Source organism: Scylla paramamosain, chromosome 11 (assembly GCF_035594125.1).
Source record: "Scylla paramamosain isolate STU-SP2022 chromosome 11, ASM3559412v1, whole genome shotgun sequence".
In the NCBI taxonomy this organism is placed as follows: domain Eukaryota; kingdom Metazoa; phylum Arthropoda; class Malacostraca; order Decapoda; family Portunidae; genus Scylla; species Scylla paramamosain.
The window spans coordinates 26,084,279-26,107,486 of NC_087161.1; the positions used below are offsets into that span (position 1 = coordinate 26,084,279).

Genomic DNA, 23,208 nt, shown 5'->3' on the forward strand with positions numbered 1-23,208 from the left:
GGGGAGGGAGAGAAGATGGGAGAGGAATAGATTAATAAAGAAAGGAAGGGGGAAGGAAAGATGGCGAAGGAATAATATACTGGTAATACAGAAAAGGAGAAATGACTATGAGGAGACGAAGATGAAGAAGGAAAGGAATCAACGAATATGACAAGCAGGAGTAAAAGATGATAATGAAGGAGGAACGATATAAAAAAAAGAAGAAAAGGAAAAGAAAGAGGAAGAGAAAAAAAGGAGTATAAAATGAAAAAAATAAAAGTGAGATGATGGTGAAACAAATAGGAATGAGAGAGAGAGAGAGAGAGAGAGAGAGAGAGAGACGAGAGAGAGAAGGAGAGAGAGAGAGAGAGAGAGAGAGAGAGAGAGAGAGAGAGAGAGAGAGAGAGAGAGAGAGAGAGAGAGAGAGAGAATGAAAAAAAAATGATATACTGAGACGATAAAGAAAGTAGGAGATAATGAAGGAGGCGATGTACAAAAATAAAGTAAAAGTGAAAAATGATGATGATGATGAAAGAATTTTGTAATGTACGAAGGAGGAAGGTGAGCAAGTCGTGAGGTACAGGGAAGGAAAGGGAAGGCAAGGAGGCAGTGAGGGAATGAGGAAACGGGCAATGAGGAGAGAGGTGAGGGTGGTGAAAGGTGAGAGGGGTGAGAGGGGTGGTGATCGGGGGTGGTGAGGGTGGTTGCGATAGAATGGTAGTGCGTGATGAGGACGTGAGGAAATGGCAGGAAGGGACACGATACATGGGTACTTAGCTGTAGTATTTGTGTGTCACTTGACGGGAGAGAGAAAAGATAAGAGGAGGAGGAGGAGGAGGAGGAGGAGGAGGAGGAGGAGGAGGAGGAGGAGGAGGAGGAGGAGGAGGAGGAGGAGGAGGAGGAGGACTGAGGAGACAAAGGAGAAGGAAAAGAGGATACAAAAAAAACAAAAAAAAAAGGAAAAGATCACGGCACAAAGAGAAGAAGAAGAAGAAGAAGAAGAAGAAGAAGAAGAAGAAATAAGGGAAGCTGCAAGAAGCCACCAGGCCTACACGTGGCAGTCCCTGTATGAAATATACCTATCTATTTCCACTATCGTCCCCATCCATAAATCTGTAGAAGAAAAAAATACTACTACTGCTACTACTACTACTACTACTACTGCTACTACTACTACCACCACCACCACCAGCAACAACAACAAAAACAACCCAAATTACGCGTATACAACACACGGTTATCTAACTTTCACGTGTCAAACAGAATGATAAATTGTAAACTTAAAACTAGTACTCTCTCTCTCTCTCTCTCTCTCTCTCTCTCTCTCTCTCTCTCTCTCTCTCTCTCTCTCTCTCTCTCTCTCTCTCTCTCTCTCTCTGGGCAGGGCAGGCAGAGTGGGGCAGTGCAAGGGTGTAGTGTTGGGCTTCGAAGTAAACACAGGGTACGAGAGTTTGTTTACAGTTCAATGCTCTGTTGGGAGGGAACAGCGAGAGGCGAGGCGAGCATGAGGAGAACCGAGGGAGTGAAGGACGGAAGGGAAGGTGGGAGCAGAGAGGATGATGGGGGAAGAAAAGACGAGGGACAGCAGGAAGTAAGAAGAAAGGATGCATGAAAACACAGAGATGAGAGAAAGTATAAAAAGACATAAGAGAAGGTTAGAAGAAGTGATGCAGGAGGACAGAGAGGAAGAACTGAATAAAAGGATAGGTGAGAGTATAAAGATGATGAAAACAAAGAGGAGAGAAAAAACAGAACAGAAGATAGCTCAAAAGAAAGGATGGACTGAGAGAAGAAAGGAAAGAGGAATAACAAAAGAGAAGTTAGAAGAAAGACTGCTGAAGACAAAGAGAGGAGAGAGGAAAAACAGAAGAAAAGTTAGAAGTAAGAAAGGGTGAAGAAAGGAGAAGAATGAGGGAGAACAGAAGATAAGTTAGAAGAAAGGATGGGTGAAGACAAAGAAAGGACAAAGGAAATGCTGAAGATAGGTTAGAATAAAGAGTGAAGAAAGAGAGAAGGAAAGAAGAAGAACAGATGGAAAGTGAAGAAATGCTGAAGGAGAATAAAGAGAGAAACAAGAGAGAGAGAAAAGAATAACAAAAAGAAAGGGAAATAAGAAAAAGGAAGAACACAAATTAAAAACAACAGAAGAGAAACGTAGACAAGTAAGAAAAAGAAAAGGAAAAAGAAGAAAAGAGGGAAAACATAAATGAACGATAAAAGAGAACAAAATAAAGATGAAAAAAGAAAAAGAAGCAACCAGAGTGAGAGAAGGAGGGAGGAAAGAACAAGACAAAGAAAGAACTAGGAAAAGAATAGAGAAGGAAAATCGAGAGAAGGAAGAGGAAAAAATGAACTGCAGATAAGGACAAGAAGGACTTAAGAATGAAGAGAGAAAGGTCTATGAAACAAACCAGGATTAAGAATATGGAGAAATAAAAGAAAGAACCAAGAGGAAATGAGAAAATGAGGAACAGAGAGGAATAAGAGGACACTAGAATGAAGAGAGGGCGAAGGAAGGAGACTATAGAAAAAGAGGTCCATAGGAAAAATGAAAGAAAGAAGTATAATAGGAAGGAAGCAAGAAAAAGATAGAGGAAAGTAATCATTAAGGACAAAAGGAAAAAAAAAATGAGGAATGTGAGATAAAATAAGGGTCTGGAAGAAAAGAGAGGGAAACAAGAAAATAAATAGTGTTCATGGCAAAAAGGGAGTGAAAAAAAAAAAGACGAAGGGAAAAAGTAATTCTTAAGGAGAGAGAGAGAGAGAGAGAGAGAGAGAGAGAGAGAGAGAGAGAGAGAGAGAGAGAGAGAGAGAGAGAGAGAGAGAGAGAGAGAGAGAGAGAGAGGTGAGGAGTGATAGGGGCGTCTTGGTGCCTGTGTTGCGCGGTGGTTTGTTTATGTGAGTGTGGTGCGGTGCCAGGCTGGGAGTTGCACGCACCACCACCACCACCACCACCCACCACCACCACCACCACCACGCTGTCCGACGCATCACCGCCTTTGTGATTATATTGATCTTAAAATTGTTCTTCATGTTAATATAGCTATGATAGTTTCTTGCCCTTGTTCTTGTTCTTGTTTATTCATATATGTAATGTTTACGTGTTTATCTACTTATTTTGATGTATTTAATTGATTAATTTTATAACCTTTGACGTATATGAACCTATCTACCTATCAATATAATAATAATAATAATAATAATAATAATAATAATAACAATAACGATCGCTACTGATATTCGGACTAACAAACTCTGAACGCAAACTAAAGAAAGGAAACAATGATAACAACAGACAAACCAATAAAAAAAAAAAAAAAGGAGAGAGAGAGAGAAAAAAAATCATCAGAGGCAAGAATCACATTTACCACCACCCCTCTCTCCTCCCCCTGACTCGCCGCCGCCGCACGTGTCCCTTGGTTTAAAGAATGACGTGTCGCGACTTCGGAAATACTGTGATGATGCACCGGGTCGTGTGGCGGGCAGAAGTGTGACTGAATGCACGCTGATTGGTAAACTACCCCTTCTTTTATATCTTGCGCCAACACTCAGATTGCACACAAGGAGGGCTGCCGGGGTGACGCGATGTGACGGCTGCGTGACTCAAGTGGACAAATGGTGCGTCAGGTTACCATGGTGTTCTTGGAAAAAGGGCGCCGCTACACACTTGAAAGGGAGGGAGGGTGAGAGGTGATGGCTGAGTGTGACTGACTGACTGACTCATGATTTCTCTCTCTCTCTCTCTCTCTCTCTCTCTCTCTCTCTCTCTCATCTCTCTCTCTCTCTCTCTCTCTCTCTCTCTCTCTCTCGTCTTTCTTTTTGGGACTGAAGCAGAGACGAGGAAAGCGAAGATTGGAAGGCAGAAAAAAAAAAGAAACCAAACTCAAAGAAGGAGAAAAGAAGAAATAAAGAAAAAAGAAAAGATCAGAAAAAAACAAAACAAAACAAAACAAAGCAAAACAAGCTCCCTTATCAAACACCCACCTAGTCACACACACACACACACACACACACATACACACACACACACACACACACACACACACACACACACACACACACACACTTACTTGAGCATGTCAGCCTCGAGGTCTGCCTGCCTTTTGGCCCTCTCCTCCAGTATGGAGTCCACGTCCTCCCTGTTGGCGCCGTCCTCGCCGCCCAGCACCACCACCATGGGCTCCCCGTCCATGCCCATCAGGAACGTCCACCTTCTTGCCGCCTGCAGGAGGAACAAAGAGAGGAGTGGTTAGTTATGGGTTCATGCATCTTAATCTATAGGTATGGAGGGACTAATAAAACCAACTTACTGATTGCTTGACTGTTTGACGAATTAAATGAGGTTAGTCTAGAAGGTACAAGCATGTTGATCTACAGGTGTGAAGGATTGATAAACTGGTTGACTGACGGAATGATTTGTTTTGACTAATTAAATGAGTTTTAGTTACAGAAGTTATAGGTGAATGCATTTTGATCTACAGGTGTGAAAGATTGATAAAGTGATTGACTGACGAACTGAATGAACAGGAATATATATTTTTATTTCATTTAAGAGTGATCCTGGTCATAGGTAAGAAAAATACAGCAAAAAAATATAAGAAAACAAAACAAAAGGCTCACTGAAGATACCAGTCTTTACAGAGAATTGTCCAAAAAGAGAGAAAGAGATTAATTTCATCTTTTCTAGGGCACAACACTATTTAAAGGACTGTAGTACAAAAACAAGCGTCAAAAAAGTATTTAATATAGAAAAAAATATCTAGGAGTGAAAGAGTTAAGATAATATAAGTATACAGGTATATGAGAGCTACAGGTGAATGGATGGGGGAGTGGAGAAGTAGGTAGTGAGGAATGTAAAGATAGATAGATAGACAAGGTATATCAAATAGATAGACGGACGGGCTGACAAACAGATGCATATTAGACAAAGATACATACAAGAAATAGATAAGGAGTTAAGTAAACAGATAGATGTAGCACGCGCGTATGCATTATAGAGTGTAAGTATCTGTGTATTTATTTATCTCTAGTCGTGTGTTACGTATATGTGACGTGAACTACAAAAGAGTGACTATTAAATAAGAAAGACTATTTTTAAGGTACTACACTAGAAGGTAGTTTAACAATGTGTCACTGATGAACTTTGCACTATGACACACACACACACACACACACACACACAAACACACACACACACACACACACACTAACAACGATGATGATGACGATGATGTAAATGATAATAACAATAACAATATTAACAAAAACAACAACACCAAGAAGAATAAGTACAACAACAACAACAACAACAACAACAACAACAACAACAACAACAACAACAACAACCTCAGTACATCCATTTCTTTCGCAAACAATACATAAAAAAGTAACAGATATACTTCTTAACAAACTCCTTAGTAAAACATAAAATCCACACTCCATTACTTCATTCACCATTTTATTCCTCCACCCATTCAATGATTTCACTTCATTACTATTCATCCCAACATCTTTGAGCCATTACGAGGAATATATTTGTTCTTTTCCTATTGCGGCAGGTGGCTGTGGTGGTGGTGGGTGCTAGTAGTAGTAGCAGTAGTAGTAGTTAGTAGTAGTAGTAGTAGTAGTAGTAGTAGTAGTAGTAGTAGTAGTAGTAGTAGTAGTAGTAGTAGCAGTAGTAGTAGTAGTATTTGTTGTTGTTTGTGATTTATTTTACTATCAATTGATGTGTTGTATTTTTTATTGTTATTTTGTAAGTAATTGATTGATTAACTGACTGACTGAGTGACTGACTTACTAACTGTTTCATTAACTGACTGACTGACTGACTCATGTACTGACTGACTGATCGATTCACTCATTCACTGACTCATTGACTAATTCACTACATAATGGCGCCACAACAAACGCAGTGTGGTGGTGGTGGTGGTGGGGTGGTGGTGGTGGTGGTGGTGGCAAAGATATGCACTGTGTGTGTGTGTGTGTGTGTGTGTGTGTGGTGTGTGTGTGTGTGTGTGTGTGTGTGTGTGTGTGTGTGTGTGTGTGTGTGTGTGTGTGTGTGTGGTACTGACGAATAAGGCATGTGAGGAGGTGATGCTGATGGTGTCCGTACCGCTGAGGCGTGTGTGTGTGTGTGTGTGTGTGTGTGTGTGTGTGTGTGTGTGTGAGTGTGTGTGTGTGTGTGTGTGTGTGTGTATTCAATGGGGGCGAGGGATGTGTGCATGTGCGATTTTTATATTAATTGGAGATGTTGCGTAGGCGTGGAAGTACGTGTGTGTGTGTGTGTGTGTGTGTGTGTGTGTGTGTGTGTGTGTGTGTGTGTGTGTGTGTGTGTGTGTGTGTGTGTGTGTGTGTGTGTGTGTGGTGTGTGTGTGTGTAGTGTGTGTGTGTGTAGGTAGTGGATGTGGTTGTGATAAAGAGCCAAGCCAGAACAAATTAGAACAAAAACAAACATAATAAAAAGCAGGAAAGAAATTATTAAACCATCATGATAAATAAATTAAAGAAAAAAATAGAAGAAATAATAAAAAAAAAGTAAGAAAATACCCAAAAATTCAGGGTTTTCACAAAGGTCACCATTTGACTTGTGTCCGTAGAAAGTGCTACACATAATGACACACACACACACACACACACACACACACACACACACACACAGGGGTCACACGGGTCGTCTTAAAAACATGCAGAGGGTTCCCGTTGTCTCCAATTAAACGTTTTTTCTTCTTTTTTTTTCCTCCTTTGCTCGTTCATTAACCCTGTCTTTTTTTTCTCTCTCTCTTCCTGCTCTTTTGTTTTCTTTCTTATTCTTTCGCTCTTCCATTTTTTTTCTTGTTTTTTTATTCTTTTCTTCTTTTTTCATCGTTTCTTTTTCTTGTTTACAGTCTCCCTCCTTTCTTTTCTTCCCTATTCTCTCTCGTCTTTGTTTCTTTTCTTTCTAATTTATCTTCCTTTCCTTCCTTTCTTCCTTCTCTAACTTAATTCCTCTTTTCCTCTCATAGCCTTTCTCTCCCTTCCTTTACTTCTTCTTTTCTCTCCTTCCTTCCTTCCTTAACTCCTTCTCTTCCTCTCCCTTTTAAACGGACTCTCTCTCCTCTCCCTTCCTTCCCCTAACTACCTGATACCTTTCCTCTGCTTCCCCTCACGCACACCCTTCCCCTCTCTCTAATTAAATCACTGCCCTCTTTTTGTTTCTCTCTCCCCTCGCGTGTAACCGTCCTCTTTCACTAACTTCCCCTCCCTCCCTTCCTTTCCTTGTTCCTCGTTCTTCCTTTCCCCTCACTCCCTAGGTAGCTGTTTCCCTTCTCTTCCCTCTCTCTCTCTCTCTTCACTCTTTCTTTATTCTGTTTCTTTGTCTCTTTTTTTTCTTTTCTAGTGTAATTATCGTCATCTTGTATAATTTTGTGTTTCCGTTCTCTTCCTGCTAATTTTCATCATCAACCTTTCTCTCTTTACCTGGTCACGTGTTTCTCTTCTTAGTCCCCTCGTCTCCCTCCCCCTCGTCTCCCCTCCCCCTCCCCTCGCCTCGCCTTGCCTTTCTCCCCTCCGGTTCACCTGTCAGCAGTCTTCCTCGCTTTCCGCGTCTTTTACTCCACCACCACCAGCGCCATCATTCCCATTGCTTCGTCAGGAAAAGGTGACTAAAGGTGACTCTCTCTCTCTCTCTCTCTCTCTCTCTCTCTCTCTCTCTCTCTCTCTCTCTCTCTCTCTCTCTCTCTCTCTCTCTCTCTCCCCCACTGGAACCCCTCTCCTCTCTTATTCTATCTCTCCGACCACGACCACGACCACGGCCACCGCCACCACCACCACCACCACCACCACCACCAGGCCTACAAGGAAGTGTCTGGTGGTGCCCTGAAACGCAAACACTCCTGCAGGTACTGAGTGGGTGAAGGGCGCGGCGATTTGAATTTCTGAGGGGCACGCCGCCAGCTGTGAGGAGGACTGAGCTGCCTGGAATACGAAAGAGAGAGAGAGAGAGGGAGAGAGAGAGAGAGAGAGAGAGAGAGAGAGAGAGAGAGAGGGAGAGAGAGAGAGAGAGAGAGAGAGAGAGAGAGAAAGGGAAGACAGGAAAGAAGAGGAACAATAGGAAATGAAAAAGGTAAATAAAGAATTAAGACAAATGAGAGAGAGAGAGAGAGAGAGAGAGAGAGAGAGAGAGAGAGAGAGAGAGAGAGAGAGAGAGAGAGAGAGAGAGAGTAGGCGGTAAGACTGAGAAGAATAGTGAACAGCAGTCAGGCAGGAGGGAAAGACTGTGATGTGCTTAAGAATATCGACAGTTACGTGGCTATTAATGCAGTGCCCTTTTAAAGCGTTGGGCGGCCCCTCTCTCTCTCTCTCTCTCTCTCTCTCTCTCTCTCTCTCTCTCTCTCTCTCTCTCTCTCTCTCTCTCTCTCAATTACTTTCCTATTTCGTTTTTTTCCTTCCTTTCTTTCATCTATTCGCATTTTTTCTAGTTTCCCCCCCCCCCTCTCTCTCTCTCTCTCTCTCATCTCTCTCTCTCTCTAGCTAAGAGGGTACGAATATTACTAATGTGTTCGGATGCTTTCTAAATATGGAGGTTATGTAATGAAGGGAGGGAGAGAAGAAATGGGTGAGGCAAGGTAAGAAGGAAGGAAGGAAGGAAGAGTGGAAGGGAGGTAGGAATGGGTTAGGTAAGGAGGAAAGGAAGGAAGGAAGGAAGGAAGGAAGGAAGGAAGGAAGGAAGGAAGGAAGGAAGGAAAGGGTTAATGGATCAGCAAGAAGAAAAAAAGCGATAAAAGGCGAAAAATTGGAAGTAACGAAAGAAAATGTTAATAAAGAAATGAGGGAAAATCAAGAAAAATAAAGAACTAGTGAAAGGGAGAAAGGAAGGAAGGAAGGGGAAAATGAAACGACCATGAAGGAAAGAGAGAAAAGTAAAGAGAAAAGTAGTGAAAAGTAAAATGGTTGATGAACAGGTACACGAACCAGTGAATAGAAGGGAAAAAGAAAAAAAGAAAGAAAAGGAAGGAAGGAAGGAAAGGAAGGAAACAAAAGAGAAAAACCGACAGGAAGGAAGTAGGAAAATTGAATGAATAAATAAACACAAGAGTTAATGAATGAATGGACTAAAGAGAGATTAGAGATAAAAAAAAAAATACAAGGAAGTGAAACGATAAGATAAACACCTACTGATAACCCCTCTCTCTCTCTCTCTCTCTCTCTCTCTCTCTCTCTCTCTCTCTCTCTCTCTCTCTCTGTCTCGTCCTTCAACATTACTTTCAGATTTCTCATTTTTCTCTCTCCGTTTTCTTTCATAAATGGAGTGAAGTAGTTTTCCTCCTAATGTCTCTCCTTTTTTTTATTGTTTCTCTCTTCTTTACGGGGCCCAACTTTCACGAGCCGGAGGGCGGGACGGAATGGAGCAGAGAGAGAGAGAGAGGGAGGGAGGGAGAGAGGGAAGGGAAGGAGATGGTGTGAGAAGGAGGAGGAAGAGGAGGAAAGGAGAAATAAACAGGAGGGAGAGGTAATGAGAGAGAGCGATGCAAGAAGAGGGGGGTACAGAAGGAAGAAATGGAGAGGTAAAGAGAGAGAGAGAGAGAACGATGCGAGAAGAGGAGGAAAAGGAGGAAGAAATGGAGGGAGGGTAATGGTGAAGAAGGAAATGAGGGATGGAGGGAATGAGCGAAAGAAGAAATGAAGGGAATGAGAGAATGAAGAAATGGAGGGAAGAAGGAAGGGAGAAAGAAATGGAAGGAGAGGTGATATAGTGAGGTTGGAAAGATCGGATGGAAGGAAGAATGAAAATAAATGAAGAGAAGAAGGGAGAGAGAGTGGAAGGAAGAAGAGAATAGAGAAACACAAGGAAGAGAGAGAGAGAGAGAGAGAGAGAGAGAGAGGAGAGAGGAGAGAGAGAGAGAGAGAGAGAGATGAGAGAGAGAGAGAGAGTGAGAGAGAGAGAGAGAGAGAGAGGAGAAGGGTAATGAAAGAAGGCGTGGAGGTAGATAAGGTGAGGAGAGAGAGAGAGAGAGAGGAAAGGAGGGAGGGAGAGTACAGAGAGAAGCAGGGAAGGGTACAGAGAGGTGCAGAGGGGAGGGAGGGTAAGGTAGGAAGATAAGAAATAATGAAATAAAAAAATGAAAGAAAACAAGGGTGAAGATAGAAAAATGAAGGACTGAAGGGGGAAAAGAAGACAGGGAGAAGAGATGGAGAAGCAAAGTAGTGAAGGGAGAATAGAAGTGAAAGAAACAAGGGTGAAGAAAGAGAACGGAGGAGTGAAGGAAAAAAAAGGGAGACAGGGTGGAGAGAAGGAAAGGAAGAAGGGAGACAAGTGAACCAGTGAAAGAAACAAGCACGAAGGGAGAGGAAAAGAAGGAAAAGGAAGAAAGATAAGGAAGGTAAAGGAGATGAAAGAATGGGAAGTAGGAAGGAAAGAAAGAAAAGTGAACCATTAAAAAAAAAAACGGAATTTTGAGAGATAAAGTAAGGAAAGGAAGGAAGGAGAGAGGAAGATGGTGAAAGAAGCAGACATGGAGAGAATGAAGGGAGGGAGAGAGAGGGGAAGATTATAGAGAAAAGAAGCAAGCAGAAAAACGGAGCAAGGGAGAGGAGGAAGAATTGTGGGGAGAAGCAGAGATTGTAACAGAGAAGGGAGATAAACGAAGAGAGAAGGGAGGGAAGGAGAGAAAGGAAGGGAGAGAGGGAGATTAAAGAGAAGAAGAAGCAAGCAGAAAAACGGAGAAAGAAACAAGGAAGAGGAGGAAGAATAGTGGGAGAAGCAGACAGTGTAACAGAGAAGGGAGATAAACGGAGAGAGAAGGGAGGGAAGGAGAGAAAGAAGGGAGGGAGGGAGGGAGGGGAAATCTCGAAACCCTCACCGCCTTACTGACCTGCGGGTTACAAAAACAACCATTACCCCGCCCACACTTATTACACCCATCAACTACTCACCCTCTCTCTCTCTCTCTCTCTCTCTCTCTCTCTCTCTCTCTCTCTCTCTCTTAGTGAAAGCCCAAAGGAATGCCAGACGCAAAATTGGCGAGATGAAAAAGATAAAATATGAAAGTTTTTTTGTTTTCTTTCTTTTTTTTTTTTTGTGGAGATAATACTAGACTAGAATATTGGATGAAGGTTTGTTTGTTTAGATTTATTACGTCGCCATCTTCACTACTACTACTACTACTACTACTACTACTACTACTACTACCACCTCCTCCTCCTCCTCTTGTTCTACTTTGCTTTTTTTGTTCTTATTCCTAACAAGATAATTGAACAAACCTTACTATCAACTACCTCCTCCTCCTCCTCCTCCTCCTCCTCCTCCTTCTTCTTCTCCTCCTGCTCTTCACCCTCCTCTCCACCTACCTTTTCTTGTTCTTTTTAATTCTGTGTCTCCTAATAAGATGCTTACACCCATCTTACCGTCCACCTCCACTACCCCCCCCCTCCTCCTCCTCCTTCTCCTCCTCTTCCTCCTTCCCTTAATGGTTTTCTTCCTACACCCAATTATCTGTGCTGAGTGACCTCCTCCTCCTCCTCCTCCTCCTCCTCCTCCTCCTCCTCAATTGCATTCTCTCTGACCTTTTACTTTTCTTCCACTTCATCCTTCTCAAATTTATTCTTTTTTCACTGTCTGTCCTTTTCTTCGCCCTCTCTCTCCTCTAAGTATTCATCTTCTACTTCTTTTTTTACTCTAAGTTCTTTCTAATTCTTGGTGTCGTTCCTTCTCCTCTTCCTTCTGCAGCCTCGTCACGCCCCTACACACACACACACACACACACACACACACACACACACACACACACACACACACACACACACACACACACACACACACACACATACACACACAACCACTTACTGCAGACGCGTGATGTCACCTCGCGGCACAAACACACAAACACATAAACAGTTGTCTGGTCACGACGAACTAAACATCTGTGCCCTCGACTGTCTCTGATGCTGCTCCTCCCAAGACACGCCTCACTCACTCACTCCCCTCCCTGAAAGTGGCTCTACCTCGTGTGTGTGTGTGTATGTGTGTGTATGTGTGAACAGGTGATACCTCATACAGATACAATGGTACTAATTTACTCGATTAAATGAATGTCAAGTGTTGCGTTATTTATCTACGTGTTAACTAATTAATATAGACTAACTACCATCGAGACGAAAAACGCACAAAAAAAAAAAAACAAATAAACAAACAAAACAAACAACAACAAAGCATTCACACTCGCATAACCAAACCAACGAAACGAACGAACATCACATCTCCCTTGTATGAATCACGCACTTAACAAACTACAACCCATGAAACACCACCCTTTCAAATAAATACCCTAAAAAAAAAAAAAAAAAAAAAAAAAACCTCAAGCACAGCACAATAACATCCACCCAAGCTTCTGAGGAGAGGACGAAGCACCACCAGCTGGGCAAGACGCGAACCAACACTCCAATATACCAAAACTCAGCAGCAGCAGCCGGTCACCACTCCTCCCCTCACGCCTTACTGGGACCGCGCTGCCTCGCCCACCTCAGGACACCAGGGACACACCCAAGGTCTCGCCAGAAGAGAGAGTAAGTGTCAGAGAGAGAGAAAAAGAGAGAGATACAAGCCTGAGTAATCTCTCTCCCAGGAAATTAGTAAGACAGTTTCCGGGAAGGCGCTAATCACCTGCACACCTGAGACGCACCTGACACACCTGTGATTGAATGGCAGTTGCTGAGAGACGCCAGACTAAGGCAAGGTACGCATATTTTTGGGTACAAACAGATAGAGACAAAAAATAAATAAAAATACGAAGAAAAAGGAAGGTGAGTATAAAATTTGATGTATAAGTAACTTTTCCTCCGTTTGATCATTCTTTTTGACTGCTCTTTGGGGAATGGAAGCTTCACTGGGCCTTTTTCTTCTTTCTTACATATAAAAAAATTGATAGTTTAATGAATACACAAGTTGATAAATAGACACATAGATAGGCAGACAGACAGAAAGATAGATAGATACATAGATATACACAGATAGATTTTCCCAACCACATCATTAACTTAGCGATCAGTGGACAAATATTCACCTTACAAAAATTAAAAGACAAAAGAGTGAAGTAATTATACAGCAGATCAACAGTTACGATCTACGCACACACACACACACACACACACACACAAACACACACACACTACAATTATCCCTCCATCTACCTATCATCTCTCCCTCTTCACTTTTCCATCTTCTATCCTCCCTTACTTCTTATCTCCCCTTCATCACCGTTCTTCTTCCTCCTTCATTCCATATCTATCAGGAGCTATCCATCTCCTTACCTCTCCTCCATACCCTCCTTCCCTCCCCTCCTCTCCCTCAAAGATTCCTAACTCCTCCTTACTGTCTTCCCCTCTCTCTCCATTCCCCCATCCATCCTCTCCTCTCCATCCCCTCCAACTCTCTACTTCACCCTTTCCCCCCTCCACCCCAACTCCCTATTCCCCCTTTCACTCCTCCCCATCTCCCATCTACACCCCCCCACAACCCCCTCCGTCTCTCGAATAATTGTGCCGGCGTCACACTTCGTAATTAGGCGCGTCCCCTCAAACCACCAGGAACACATGATTAGTCAAACTGTCGGGGAAGAAGAGAACCGGGGAAGAAGATGGAGTTACCGGGTGTGTTGAAGGAGTAGGTGGGAGTGTATTGAGGGAGGGAGGGAGCTGCTGGGAATTGTATTGGTTCGAGGGAGGGTAGGAGTACCTGGGAGTGTGTTGCGTCAGGGAGGGAGTGTACTCGTAGGTGGGAGTGAGTGGTTCGCGGGAGGAAGTGACTGGGAGTTTCTGTGGTTCAATACGAGTCATTTTGAGGTTGTGAGGGAGGAGTTATTAAGTAGCTTGTGTGTAAATAGGAGAGAGGCACGGGGGGGGAGGAGGGGGGAGGAAAAATAAGGGAGTTGAAAGTTATGGTGGCGTTCGATTTTTTTTTTTTTTAACGGTGGTGAGTAAAGAACAATGAAGAAAACAACACATCACAGCAATCAATGGCTTTATAATTCCCTTTAAACGATAAGAAGAACAAGAACAAGAACAAGAACAAGAAGAACAAGAAGAAGAACAAGAAAACAAGAAAACAACAACAACAAAACCCACCACCACCACCACCACCACCACCACCAACTCAAAACAGCCAAAACTTCACACCTGTACCAAGCCTTCCCCAACAGGTGTAAGTAAGTACCTTCCCCGTACCGTGCCACGCGTCAGACACAAGTACACCTCCCTCACCTCCGCCTCTAGAACGAGTCCCGGCTTGCGTCACTTTCTCTCAATGGACCACACGAGATGAATGAACACACCTGCGCCTGACCTTACCTGCCCTGCGTTGCCTGAAGTGTTTTTTAGATGCTTTCTCTTTTTTGTGGTGCGTCAATATGTTTGTTAATTGTTAAGTTAGGCCCATACTTATAATCTATTGTCTGCGCGGCTGTGGTTTACATATATTACCTATCTTTCTATCTGTAATTATCTGTTAACGGGTTTTCGTAAGGTTAATTTCATGTATCGATACGGTTTCATTAAGTTCACGTGCTGCTGAGGTTATTAAACTATCGTTCTATCTATAATTACGTGCTAACAAGTGTTCATGGATTGTTTTGTGGTGTACGTGCTGTTTGTTGTGGCCAATATATATTATCTTTCTATCTGTAATTACGTGTGAACAAGTCTTGATGAATCGTTTCACTGTACATGTGCTGCTGTGGTGAATTAATTATCTATGGCTCTATGTGTGGTTATCAGCTGACGTGTCGGCACTGTTTCATTCAGTCCACGTGTTGCTATAGTCAATAAATGATCTCTCTCTTTTTTTTTTTTCATTAATTACGTGCTGACAAGTCTTCATAGATTAGTAAAGACCATTATCTATAACTACATTAGCTTGATTACATTCGCTCACCTGTTGTTTTATAGAAATTCCCACGTATTCCTGTAGTCCATCTGCTGATAACCCTGCACGACTGACTGACAGGTGTTCAAGAATCAATATATGTACAGTAAAGTCTGACTATTATATCTACTTCCACGTGTTCCGTATCTAGATATTGTTAAACATGTGCCTCTATTGGTTTCTACTGTTCCGCATTGTGCCTCCTCTCATGGACACGTGACAAGAACAAGTGTCACGATTTTCAACACGAGGAAAACAGTATTTCAACCACAATGTCCCAAAATATTAACCAAACACACTTTCAAGCATCATACAAGTTCTATATTTAGTCCACGACAACTTTCCATGATTTCCCGCCCCCTGACCCCCACTTGACCTCTGCCTGACCCCCGCCACAAGCTCCTGTTTACAATAAAGGCCCCTGACCCGCAGTGACCCTCCCAGGTGGCGCGCGGCCCGCTGGGATACCATATAAGGAGAGAAATTCAAGGTTGACGGGACGGGCTGGGCTGGGCTGGGCGAGGAGGTGGTGGTGGTGGTGGTGGGCGCTAGGGAGGGACAGGGTTGGTGGTCCGAGGCGTGTAAAGGAAGGCCAAGGTTAGTGGTGGAGGCTTACTGGGTGGTGGTGGTGGTGGTGGTGGTGGTGGTGGTAGTTGTTGTTGTTGTTGTTGGTGGTGGTGGTAGTAGTTGGTATTGAAGGTGGTGGTGGTGGTTGGTATTACTATCATATCCACAATATATACATGCATACATACAAAATACTACTACTACTACTACTACTACTACTACAAATAATATCTTACATGCAACGAATTTTGAGCTAACACACGAAAACTAACATTCAGAGAGAGAGAGAGAGAGAGAGAGAGAGAGAGAGAGAGAGAGAGAGAGAGAGAGAGAGAGAGAGAGAGAGAGAGAGAGAGAGAGAGAGAGATTTATGAAGGACAACAACACACTAACGTAATACAACATAAACATTAAACTGGCAATTTTAAAAGGTGCACTCCTCCCTCATTCAAATGTCAGGTGCCTTGATATCAAAATACTTACACACTAAACCTCTTTTAAAATGTTAGGAAGTGCAAATATTAGTATTTCAACCCTTTTTTTATTTTCTTATTCTTTTTTTAAAATTTGAACTATACTTATTTTTCTTACTTTTACCTTTCATTTTGATGTTACTAGTGTGTGTGTGTGTGTGTGTGTGTGTGTGTGTGTGTGTGTGTGTGTGAATTCTTTTAATCCCCTCATCTCACCACCACCACCACCACCACCACCACCACCAAAAACAAGACAACCATCATTATTACTACACCATAAGCATGTAATACACCTCTTTTCAAATCCTAAAATGTGTACACCTTTGGATTTCCACCTTGTTACCATCATTATTATCTCTCCCTCACCACCACCACCATTACCATCACCGCTAACAACACCACCAAAAGCAACACCATCATTACTACACCACAATCTAAAATACTAAAAGATACACCCCCCCTCTCTCTTTAATAAACTGAAATATGTACCGTCTGAGAATATTAAAAGCATGACACCGCTAACAGCCATTCATTAACTCATTAACTCTAAATCAAAAACTTTTATGACGCAAATTATACAGTCATTAACTCAAGATCAGCACGAGTACTCTCTCTCTCTCTCTCTCTCTCTCTCTCTCTCTCTCTCTCTCTCTCTCTCTCTCTCTCTCTCTCTCTCTCTCTCTCTCTCTCTCTCTCTCTCTCTCTCTCTCTCTCTCTCTCTCCTCCCACACACACACACTCCCACACACACACACACACACACACACGAGTCACCTTATGGAAGCAAAAAGGTGACATTCAAGACAGTCAAAGCAAGGTAAGAGGAGGAGGAGGAGGAGGAGGAGTGAAGGGCACGGATGGGACTAGGGAGCAATAGGTACAAGGAAGACAGGAAGAGGTAGGAAGGAGTGAGGGAGGAATAGGGAGATAAATGGGGAGAAAGGAAGGGAGAGGAGAAGTAAAAGAGGAATAACAGGGCAAGGAATGGAGACAGTGGACAGGAATAGGTGGAGAAAGGAGGAATATGGGAGAGATGATAAACAAGGAGATATATAGAGAAGAAATGGAAGAATAGAGGAGGAAAAAGGAATTGAAGAGGAGGAGAGATTGATGAAGAGAGGAAGAAGAGGAAAGAATAGAAAAAAAGGAGAGAGGGAGGAAGAGAGTGGACAGAGGAAGGAAATAAGAGGATAGCGGAAGAAAGAGAAGAAGGAAAAGAGGAAGGGAATAGGAGAAAGAGAGGAGAAGAGGAAAGGAATGAAGAAAAGTAGTGGCCAGGAATAAAGTGATAAAAGGAAGGAAAGAAAGAGAATAAAAGAAAGCAAACCTGGGGGAAAGAAGGAAGGAGAGGATGATGATGATTGATGATGATGATGATGATGATGATGATGATGATGATGATGATGATAGTAATGTTTGTTGATGGCCGAGTCCCGTCCATCGAGTTTACAGGCAGGACAAAACACTTAATTGGCTTGTAGGTTGAATTGTCAAGTAGGGACATTAAATACACTGGAAACTTATAATTATGTTAAGTAGGTGTTGTTTTTACGTTCCTCTTATCACAACCACCATCACCGCCACGCCTACAAACGACACTAATATCACCACCACCACCACCACTACTACCACCATCACTACTATGCCTGAATCACCTTCACCACAACCAGTCCTACCACACTACATCAACACTGTCCGTACATTAACCACCACTACAGTAACTAAGGAACGAGCCAATTAGCCATTTAAACGAGTAAATAAATAAATAAGACCATAAGAAAATAATGGAAGCTGCAAGGAGCCATCAGACCTCCACGTGGCAGTCCCTGTATAAAACATAATTACCTATTTTCACCTATCATTTAATTAACTACCTGCATATTTAACCAATCACTGAATTAACTAACTAATGATCTAATTAACCACCTAACTACCTACCTATTTTGGATGACCCTTTTTGACATTTCTTATGGGACTGTTGCTCTTGGTAGTGCCCCTCTAACATAAAAAAAAAAAAAAAGAAAAAGAAAAGAAAAAAAATAAATAAAACAGGCTTTTCTCAAACTAACAAACTCCAGAGACAAAAAATATCGGGAAACAATGAACGCTCCCCAGCCAACCCTCTCTCTACCAGGCAGGGGCGCGAGGGCTGCTCCCATCCATCGGGGCATTAAACAGCTTACCCACAGCATAACAGCCTCCCCTCTGCGTTACATCCTCGACACAGCAGGGGTGGTGTGGGAAGCTCCACCTTTCTCTTCCTATCCCTCCCCTTTGTTTGTCTCTTTTTTTTATTTTCTTTTTTTTTCGTCTTTCTATTTCTCTTCTTATTTTTTTCTCCTTTCTCTTCTTTTCTTTTTTTTTTTTACCTCTCTTTCTATTGCTCCTCTTTTTATTATTTTATTGTACTCGTATGTATCGAGTAGAAGGTTATTTAAAGTAGAATTCTCTCTCTCTCTCTCTCTCTCTCTCTCTCTCTCTCTCTCTCTCTCTCTCTCTCTCTCTCTCTCTCTCTCTACTCATATCTAACCATCCCATTCTTCAATCACTCAATCCTTCAATCTTAACATGTGGATGACGAAGGGAAGAGTGAATGAAGGAGCAGGTGGACGTAAATGGGTGTTGCTGGATGCGGGTGGCTTGAACAAGTAGTAGTAGTAGTTAGTAGTAGTAGTAGTAGTAGTAGTAGTAGTAGTAGTAGTAGTAGTAGTAGTAGTAGTAGTAGTAGAGGGATTGGTTGGACAGTGCAGTGAGGTGGTGGTGGTGGTGGTGGTGGTGGTGGTGGTGGTGGTGGCAAGGGTGGATGGACACGATGAGGAGGTGCAAGCGTGGATAAAGGGTTTGGCTTCCACGCATGACCGCCACGGAGGCTCAGATCCTCTTAAAGGTTTGGCAGAGAGGGTTGAAACATCTTATAAAAGGATTAGAACAGATCTGAGTGGGATTCGGTGGTCTAGACTAGAGTGTGGTTTTGTGATTGTGGTGGTGGTGGTGGTGTTGGTGGTGGTGGTGGTGGTGGTGGTGGTGGTGTAGTAGTAGTAGTAGTAGTAGTAGTAGTAGTAGTAGTAGTAGTAGTAGTAGTAAAAGTAGAAGAGAAGAGAAGAGAAGGAAGGAAAAAGAAAGGAAAATTCATGAAAAGAAAAGAAAAAAAAGTAAGAGAAAAAAGAAAAAGAAAAGAAAATGAAAAGAGAAGACAAAAGACTAGAAGAAGAAAAAAAAAACACAAATCACTACTACTACTACTACTACTACTACTACTACTACTACTACTACTACTACTACTACTACCACCACCATCACCACCACCACCATCACTTCCTCGTCACCCCACTCCAGCAACAATCTATACCCCCTCCTCCTCCAACTCCTCCTCTTCCTCCTCCTCCCCACCTACCCCATCCCTCCTGCCCTCCTCCCACTTTCCCCCGTAACGCATGGGGTAGGCCCGAGGTCAGGTCAAGCGCTACCCAAGTCACGTGATAGCATTGCGTCACCCCCCAGGCGTTACTCGGCCCACCTGTGACCATCTGGCGCGTTATGGGGTGATAGGGGTGATGGGTGTGACCGTAGTTTGATATTGGTTATAATTTTGGCTTGTGTTATTGAAATGTGGAAGAGAAGGTGGCCTAGAGAGAGAGAGAGAGAGAGAGAGAGAGAGAGAGAGAGAGAGAGAGAGAGAGAGAGAGAGAGAGAGTTTTAAGTCGATATTAATTACAGTTTAAATTCATCTGTAGGGGATAGGCCAAGGCTGGGATGCTCTCTCTCTCTCTCTCTCTCTCTCTCTCTCTCTCTCTCTCTCTCTCTCTCTCTCTCTCTCTCTCTAAGATGACGAAATGTGCTAGTCATGAGAGAGAGAGAGAGAGAGAGAGAGAGAGAGAGAGAGAGAGAGAGAGAGAGAGAGAGAGAGAGAGAGAGAGAGAGAGAGAGAGAGAGAGAGAGAGCGCATTTACACTCAATATTGAAAGGCTTCTCTCCCTTGATATGCATGTCAAATACCACCACCACCACCACCACCACCACCACCACCACTATCACCACCATCCTCCTACCACACCACCACACAACCTGTTTCCACCACCACCACCACCACCACTACCCACCACTACCCCTCCATTCCAGCATCACTACCACACAACCACTATCAGCAACAATCACCACAGCACACTACCACACACTGCTACCACACTACTACAAGCACCACAGCCTTACCGTGACCTCACCACACCACAGCTTAACCTAACCTAATCTAACCACAGCATCCTCTTCACGTCCCTACTACTACTACTACTACTACTACTACTACTACTACTACTGCTACTACTACTACCACCACCACCACAGCCACAGCGGAATGACGAGTGCTGTGTTTTTACCTTATTAGGAAGCACGCTGGTTGCTCTCTCTCTTAAGACTCGACTCCTCCCTCTCCACCTGTCCTCCTCCTCCTCTTCCTTCTCTCCCTCCTCCTCTTCCTCCTTCTCTTGTTGTGCCGGTCTCTCTCTCTCTCTCTCTCTCTCTCTCTCTCTCTCTCTCTCTCTCTCTCTCTCTCTCTCTCTCTCTCTCTCTTACCTAACCTCCCTCCTCTCCCTCTCCCTCGCCTCTTCTTACCTCCATTCCTCCCTCACCCGTTTTTCCCTCCATCTCTCCATCCACTACTCCCTGCATGCCTTCTCTCTCTCTCTCCACTTGTTATTCTCTCCCTCCTCTCCCTCCTTCCTCTCCTTCTCTCTCCCTCTCTCTCTCTCTCACTCTCTCTCCCAGCTGGCCACGCAATGCACATAAACACTTCAGGGAGTGGAGAGAGAGAGAGAGAGAGAGAGAGAGAGAGAGAGAGAGAGAGAGAGAGAGAGAGAGAGAGAGAGAGAGAGAGAGAGAGAGAGAGAGAGAATAGGAAGGAAGACACATGGTTCAAATGACCTTGCCTTCTCTCCTCCTCTCTCTCTCTCTCTCTCTCTCTCTCTCTCTCTCTCTCTCTCTCTCTCTCTCTCTCTCTCTCTCTCTCTCTCTCCAGAAATAGATTAAACGACGATAGAAACAAGAAAGTGAAAGCAACAACTGGTGACAAAATAAAAAAAAATAATAAAATGAAATTAAGACAAATAAGGAAAGAAAGAAAAAAAAAGACAAATTGTTTTTATTATCTGATCTGAACTAAAATATACAACGAAAATAATGAATGAAATGGAAAAAGCGGATTCTGAGCCCTCCTCCTTCCTTAGTTTAATTCTGTGTTTTATTCATTTATTTATTCATTTATTTATTTATTTATTTATTTATTTAAGACAAGCAGATACTCGTACGGTGAAACTGAAAGGTGTAAATACAAATGGCTGACTGATGGAATGAAGGAGTGAGTGTTTAGTGGCTATCCAAGACAAGGAGAAAGAAAGAAAAGCAGCGGAGTTGAAGGCTGTAAGTGACTGACTGACTGACTGATCGGTTGAAGAGCCACTGATTAAATTATTGAGTTTAAGGCTGAAAATGGAAAACAAAACACACACACACATACACACACACACATTATCGTATCTCTACACACATACTAATAAATCATATACATAGATTAATATTGTATAATCAGTGTTAGTATGTATGTACGTTTGCATATATGTATGAGCCTCTTCATCAGCGAACGAGAGAGAGAGAGAGAGAGAGAGAGAGAGAGAGAGAGAGAGAGAGAGAGAGAGAGAGAGAGAGAGAGAGAGAGAGAGAGAGAGAGAGAGAGAGAGTCTTATCTAGGAATGCGTGAAAATGCATATCAACCCGTGTGTGTGTGTGTGTGTGTGTGTGTGTGTGTGTGTGTGTGTGTGTGTGTGTGTGTGTGTGTGTGTGTGTGTGTGTGTGTGTGTGTGTGTGTGTGTGTGTGTGTGTGTGTGTGTGTGTGTGTGTGTGTAAAGCGTCTAAGCATCTATACCTGCAACACAAAAACTAATAAACAAAATATAATCTAACAACACAAATAAATAAATAAAGACATAAAGCACAAGGGAACACAAATAAGTGGATAAATCAATAAAATAAACAAATAAACAAACAAATAAATAAATAAATAAAACAATTAGGTAAATAAGCACAACCACAACCAAGGGAACACAATAGAGGCACAAGCAGCATCAGACCTCTTGCCCCACCTCCACCTACCCGACTACCACCAAAAATAATAGATAAATAAATAAATAAATAAATAAATAAATAAATAAACAAACAAACAAACAAACAAACAAACAAACAAACAAAACAATAACTTACCATCGGGGTCAGTCTCCCACACAAACTCCATAGAGGGCACTGAAAACCTGACCTTGGCGATGCCCGTGACCCCGCGCCCGCCCAGGTCAAGGTCACGCCCCTTTACGCCCACACCACCACCACCACCGCCACCGCCACCACACCCCTCCGTCGCCGCCACGCCCATGCTGCACGCCCGCACTTTCATGATGTGTTTTTTGAGGTCACGTTAGGTCAGGTCAGGTTAGAAAGTGGTCATTATAGTTGTATTTTTTTTTTTTACTTTTTTTTGTTATTTTGTTTTGTTTGCTTTATTATATTTAATTATTTACTTATATTTATTTTTTTCTATTTTATTTATTTTTTATATTTTATTTATTTATTTATTTATTTTTATTATTATTTTTTTGTTTGTTGTTTGTTTGCTGTGATTTTTTTAATCCTTTTTTCTTTTTTTCTTTAATTTGAGTTTTGTTTTCCTTTATTTATTTATTTTCTAGTTCATTTTCTTTTTCCTTTTTTTGTTTACTCCGTTTTCTGTTGGATTTTCAGCTCTTTGATTGGCTGGTTTGTGGCGGCGGGATTACTTGATTGGCGGAGGCTTTCAGAATTGCTTGACGTGATTGGGTGGCGGTGGTCCTGGTGCTCGTTTTCTTTTTAATGGGAGAATGTTATTGGTGGATTTCTTTCCAATGGTGGCACGTGACTGAGCAGTGTTCCGAGTCACTATCACGTGATTGGTCAGGATTTAAAGACACTAACACGTGATTGGTCAGTTTCTTTTGTTCATTTTCAATACCAGCATGTGATTGGTCAGTTTGTTTTCAGCGCCAGTACGTGATTGGCGGATTCTGTTCCAACACCACAGTTTTTGCAACAATCGCAGGGGATTGGCTGGCTGGACACTCTTATCAAGACTGCACGTGATTGGACAACAGCGTGTGCGTGAGTAAGGAAAATTTTGAACACTAAAATTAATTAACAAACGACATTTTTTTTTACAATATAGTATAGAAAATTATTGTATTTTTTCCTATAAATTTTTCCTTGTCTTACAATTTTCCTTTT

At 42.5% G+C, this 23,208-nt stretch overlaps 1 protein-coding gene across 4 annotated transcripts in view; it reads right to left on the bottom strand.

The window, feature by feature from the left end:
* The window catches only part of LOC135105111 (serine-rich adhesin for platelets-like), a 101,024-nt gene that overhangs the window by 10,169 nt on the left and 67,647 nt on the right, over window positions 1-23,208 (bottom strand). For 2 of the 4 annotated variants that reach the window (XM_064013114.1, XM_064013115.1), the window contains one exon: window positions 4,050-4,201. In XM_064013114.1, the coding sequence (XP_063869184.1) occupies window positions 4,050-4,201 (152 nt within the window). Of the gene's footprint in view, window positions 1-4,049; window positions 4,202-22,161; window positions 23,075-23,208 lie in introns of those variants that run through there. The other 2 variants (XM_064013116.1, XM_064013117.1) reach the window with 2 other exon arrangements.